Source organism: Ascidiella aspersa, chromosome 2 (genome assembly GCF_963924565.1).
Source record: "Ascidiella aspersa chromosome 2, kaAscAspe10.2, whole genome shotgun sequence".
In the NCBI taxonomy this organism is placed as follows: domain Eukaryota; kingdom Metazoa; phylum Chordata; class Ascidiacea; order Phlebobranchia; family Ascidiidae; genus Ascidiella; species Ascidiella aspersa.
In genome coordinates, this window is record NC_139448.1 from 25,520,678 (window position 1) to 25,526,763 (window position 6,086).

Here is a 6,086-nt window from a genome sequence, read left to right on the forward strand (position 1 = left end):
TCCAAAGCATACTTTATACACGTTAAAATAAATACATGAAAAAGCACACACAGCACGCATAGAATTTAACTATTAAAAAAAAATGCTCGCTTTATCTTTTAAAGAATTATAATAAACAATCTGTTATTGAATGCTATATATTGTATAAAGTGAATAGATTTTCAAAAAAGATTTTTTCTACTGGAAAATCATTTTAACCTATAAAATGATAACACAATAACAATAATTTATGTTGTTCGTTCACATGTCTTTTTCTATATTTCACAGATTTAATATTATGAAGCTTTCCTTAATGTCTGTATGTTTTCCTTAAAATATAATCACTATAATAGCACTATAACAATGTTAGGTTATTTACAGGTGGTAAAACAGTAAAAAATCCGCCCAGGCAGATCGTCGCAATACAAAAGCCACATTTTACTTTGTTACATTTTATCGGAAGAAGCTCAGCAATCTTGAAGTTCAGCAAGTCTACAAGGCAAAAACAAGACAATCGCTTTTATTGGCAAGTTACGCATTGCGTTGCTAACTGCCAACCTTGCAACATTCATGTATCGAACCACCGCAACGGCAACAATACAGTTCTACGCAAAACTTTTTCACGAATGATCCTACAGAATTGTACAACAACCCTTTGTGTGCTTAATCTTCTTGTCTGCGTTTGCTTGCTCCTGACCCCTAGTGGGAACTTCTATGGCAGATTGTTCGATGTTATTTTCAGGTTTACCTTGAGCTTCACCAGTAGGTACAGCATCGCCTTTAGGAGTAGAAGTAGGTTCCGTAGTATGCTGCGCATCTTGGTCGTTCAATTGTTTTGAAGTCTCTGCATCTGCATTGTCAGAAGGTTTTTTATCTGGCAGTGGGTCTTCAGGAGACTTAGTGACGGTTATGGTTTTAATTTCCTGGTCGCTTTGCTTAGGATTGACCTCATCAGGATCGACGTTGACTTTTGGTTCCACATGTGCCTATGCAGGAGAAGTGATATTGTTTAACACACACTATATCGCAATGTTTGTTTTTTGCAGTGTTGTAAACAAGTCATTTAAACAAAAATTTCCAAGTTAAGTGTTGTAAACAAGTCTAAGTTAAGCAATATGGCTCAAAATAAAAATTATTTTTGGCGAACTGTCCAATCATGAGCGATATTTTAATTATCTAAAATACGAAACATTAGGCGAGCAAACTGTTTTGCATGTATAAATCGGGGTAAAAACAACTTTACTACATTTGCCCAGGTCAGGTTGTTTTACGCAAAGGTCGTTTAAAATATTGACCCAAGGGTAGTGTATCAACATTTTGTATATAAATGTAGTTGTTTAGGCTAACTTCAGATAGCTGTCACTGTCATTGAACTTGTCGTTTGACATTATTACAACAGATATTATTTAGGACTAAAGATCTATGGATAAATTAGGTCTCTTTTTTAACGTTTTTACAAGCAAATAAGTGTTGAATTCAATTACAATATATTAGGCGAAATATATACTGTTTAACATCTATATAAAATGTCTCGACCTTAATTACTAGCATTGCTAAACTACATTGCTGTTTAAAAAAACAGTAAGAACAAAAAAATGATAAGCTAAAGCATTAAACACAATACTCACGTTATTTAAATTAGACTCTTCTTTTTGAAAGTCCTCAGTATAGTTCACTACAATAGCGGGTGGAGAGGGTAGTCCCATTTCCTCGACTTGTTCTTGCGTCGTTTCCACTTTGACTTCTTCAGGAGGTAGGGGAAGGTCTTCTTCATACGTTGGTGGTGGCAAGTCGTGTACATTGGCAAGGTTTAACAAACTAGGGGGAAGAGGTAACGCAGGTTCGATGGGTGTGATGTCGGGAGGAGATGGCAAGTCGTCGTCAAGTAACGGAGCAGGAAGATTATCTGGAGGTGGTGGTGGCAGCGCATCTATCTCAGACTCTTTGGTTTGATCCTTCAGCGGAGGAGGGGCGGGCAAGTCACCTGGTTCTGGCAGATCAAACGCTGGTGGCGGAAACTCGCAAGGTAAATCGTTTATGCTTTCTCTAGTAAAATTGGCAGGCGGCTCTGGAAGTTCCTCACTACTTTGCGGTGGAGATGGCAAGTTTTCAGTACTTTTCGCTATACTAACAGCTGACGCATTATCCAATTGGTCCATCTTTACTTTATTATCATTGCTGTTTTCACTAATTGATTCCGTTGTGTTAGCATCCATAGGTACTTCAGAAGTATCCAACTGCAAAACTTCTTTGCTGCCAGTTTGCGAAATGTTGATTTTAGTTAAAGGCACGTCTTCAGCGATATTGTCAGTAGACAATGGCTCGTGCACTTCCTGTTTAACCTCAGCTGATCGCTTTTCTTCAGAAATGGAAACCATGGCACCGTCAATTGCGGTAACTACAATTTTGTCGGCCAAAGTACTGTAGTGACTATCGAAGACAACTGACCGCTTTTCAGTATTGTCCGATGTAATTACAGTTTCGGGAGCAGGAACTACGTCGACTATTGGTACGTCAGCGGGTTGCCTAGCAGAAGTTTCTTGGTGTGCATGATGGATTTCTGACGCAGGCGTGACCTTAGTCGACGCTTTGTCCTCCGCTATATCTATTGCTGTACTCTCTTCGGCAACTTCTACTTCAACATCTGAAACCTTCAAACCGTCAGGTTCAAGAACCATAGTTGTATTTTCAGGACTTAAATTACAGTTGTCCTCGTTGGTTTCAGGCGACGTGTCACAACTTAGTGCTTCTGTTGTATTTTCGATTCGTTCGTTTTTATCTTCGGTTACGAGGGGTGTCACCGCAGTCTTTAGCACTTTGTCAGAGTGCGTGCTACCAGAATTATCGTCCGCTTTGTTAGATAGCCCATTGTTTACGTGACTTTCAGCATCAGCTGTGCTTACCGGAAGAAGAGTTTCATCATTACTAATGTTCACTGTAAACCAGAAAACAGTAGCAGTGAGTTTTAAATATAAAGTGATTTGAGAAGTTGTTTGTTACAAAAAAATTAATTTGACAATAGAAATATTTGGGAATGATTGGGGCTATAATTACAGAGTAGGCCTACAATCTAAGCTCTCTAGAGTTACTATTTTGATGATCCAACGTAGATTGGATACTTGCAACCGTCTACATTGCTCTAGAAGAGACATAAGTAATATTTATGATATAAATTAGAATATTGATATGGTTTCTAGCCACAATTAGGATCTTGACTACTTCGTAAACTACAAGCTTGCTCCATCCCTATGTGAATATTCAATGTGCCCAACTTTAGGTGGTTACCAAAATCCAAATTGCTATATTCGCATAAAGTTACTATATGTTGACACACTTTCAGATATCGATCCAATAAATCAGTATTAGTTTACCAGGTCAATGGAAAGATGTTAGCATCCATTTACTATTGATCGATATTGGTTCAAGATAGACTGCCTGGACTTGTAAAATAAAGAGTGCCTAAGTTTGTAATATTCAATACATAAATTAAAATAACAATGAAGTCGGTGGACTACATATACGTTCGTAAAATTGGTTCATTTTCAATTAACATAGCTTAAACATTTTCGTATAACGAATTTCCGGTAGACAATAAAATGGAAAGGAAAGATTTAGTTTCAAATGTGCTTTCTTTGATTTTTTAATAAATGATTTTAGGTTTTTACAAAACAGTCAAAATATCATCTTTCCAGTGGACAATTTAAATTCCAAATTAACGCATTAAAAATTACATAGATAACCAACCTTTTATGTGACAAATGTCAGTGCATTAAACCAAAGGTTTCATAAGTTAAATTAAATGAGAAAGAACTACTAAATTTTAGTCAGCTGATTGTCCAAACTGTTTGTTTGTTTTAGCTGTAAAAGGGCGCATCGCAATAAATAAATATAAATTCAACTTCAGTTCGGCTACTACATAAATTGTCATGAAAAATGTTGATACGTATTTAGCATTATATACAGCGCATTTCAACCGCTTTGTATCTGTGAAGAAAATACAGCGACGTGTTTCGTACCCTTGTTTTAGAACTGAAAACATAGTAAAATATGTACTTTTAACACGACACGGTTTCCATTAGAAACAATGTAATTTTTTTACGGTGCGTTAAATTTATTTTTATATGCAAATTAATATTTTATAAGTATAGGTGAATTTCATACAGCTGGCATTTAAGAAAAAACACTGAAAAAGAAGGGAAAATATAGAACAGAAAATTAAATTCGTCTAACCATGCGATTATTTGAGGCTAAATGGGACAGCATGTGAGCGTATTTTATCGTCGCCTATAATTTATTTATATGTCGCATGCATAAAAAATGTTACTCAAGCTTGAGCATTTACGTCTGAATTACAATAATACAAAATTCTGACATAGATATGTTATTGGGTGGTAAGCCAATGTTGAAATGATGCTGGTGGGTTTTTGTAGCAAACTAATTTGGTAAAGCGTCGACGCAAAGTATACGGCTTTCGTGCGAGGTGCATTACGCGCGTTGTTTGTTTACCCCACATTCTCGATTATGTGACAGCAGGAAATCGACTACGGAAACGAGGCTGCAATTGAAAAGGCAATCCACCGAACAGACCATAGACTGCTATTAAATTAAAAACAACTCGTTGTGCATGTTTCCCGACCTACACACCTGCAAATATACACACGATACACACTTACGTTGTTTGTCCATTGAAGCCTCGTGAAGTTGCTTAAGTAGACTTGCTTCTTTTTCCGAAATCCCCTGTTGTATTTGAAGCGTTATCTCGTAGGTCGAAAGCGGCCTGCTGGGCCTACTGACTCTCTAAAACACGTGAATAAACAGCAAAAACTTAAAGAAGTACACTTAGCACAACAGCTGGTGGTGAAATTAAAGGAAACAAGCCACGTTCAAGGGAAATGCGTCTCGAGTCTACAACAGTACCCAGTAATCGGAGCTATAGTGCAATATGCCATCTGGCGCCACATAAATGCTGTTCGACTGCTAGCTGCTTATCGATCGGTGCCTCAATCCTTGCAATATAATAATGGCTTATAAACAAAACGGCGAAAGAAAAACAGCAATTCTCTAAAGAGCAAGCAAGCAGTACAATACAATGGTACGTTTAGTTGACTGGACTGGACTAGACTAAATTACATCCATCAGGCATCTGGAAAACCAGCAATACTTACATTTCGTGCTTCCATGTCGTTATTTCGGATTCGACCGACCAGCTGGTGTGTCACGATTTTCTTGGCATAGTTGGTTTGAAATAAGCAAAGCTTCTATACAAATAGTTTTGGCGTCAAAAATAAGCTGCAAACATAAAAACATTTATGTCGCTATTTGGAAATTAGCCAAGTTATAGAATACCTTCAACTGCATTCAGCTGCATTTACCCGCCTTCCTAAAACCACACCGGACAAACGCTGTACTGCAGTTTTTTAATACGGGCCAATAGGGTCGCGGCTATGCGAGCAGTCTCCTAGCCAAACCGGATTCTAAGCATTACCGCTCTATATAGCGTAGATGGCGCGTCGTCACAAACGATGGCTGATTAATAGCACGATCCTTCAAAACTGCGCAGTTCATTAGTGGCGAAACAAAGCTTCATAGGCTGCGATCGTGCCCTGGCGATCAACAACAGGCGTTTCGCTGGCTTTGTGTACGGTATATGGTGGGAAAATGCATTTAGGGTTTTATTTCATTTAGTGTTTCACGATTTTCCCGTAAAAGCTATTCGTACGATTGTCGCAGTTTTTTACCGTTTTACGGGCCACGTGATATTTCGTCGAAATGTGGAGGTGGTGGCTTAGATTTAGGCATTCGTTAGACCTTTTTAACCTTTTTGGGGCGAGATCTGCTTGATAAAAAAAGGAACCCACCTAACGAGATGTTACACAGAAATCTATACGAAAAGTTGCTGCAAACCTCGATTACTAACATATTGTTGTAAATTACGTTAATGCCCGAATTGAATTATAATGTGATTGCAATCAGATAATTTTTTTATATGAATAAGTCAAAAAAGACAAGAGGATATATATTAAAAAACCGAAATAAAAGTTTAAATTGTAAATATATTCTTGCTTGGTGTAATTAAACTTCGCTGCTCCCTGGGATTCCTTTTCCCA

The 6,086-nt window shown here is 37.5% G+C and overlaps 1 protein-coding gene across 1 annotated transcript; it reads right to left on the reverse strand.

The window, feature by feature from the left end:
- LOC146164499 (uncharacterized) lies at positions 1 to 5,269 on the reverse strand. Its single transcript, XM_083382507.1, has 4 exons — positions 5,145 to 5,269; positions 4,653 to 4,776; positions 1,608 to 2,914; positions 1 to 965 (listed from the first exon to the last, which is right to left on the reverse strand). Exons 1-4 carry the CDS (start codon positions 5,157 to 5,159, stop codon positions 612 to 614), a joined length of 1,800 nt encoding a protein of 599 aa, XP_083238633.1. The 5' UTR covers positions 5,160 to 5,269; the 3' UTR covers positions 1 to 611.
- Between the last annotated feature and the right edge of the window lie 817 nt (positions 5,270 to 6,086).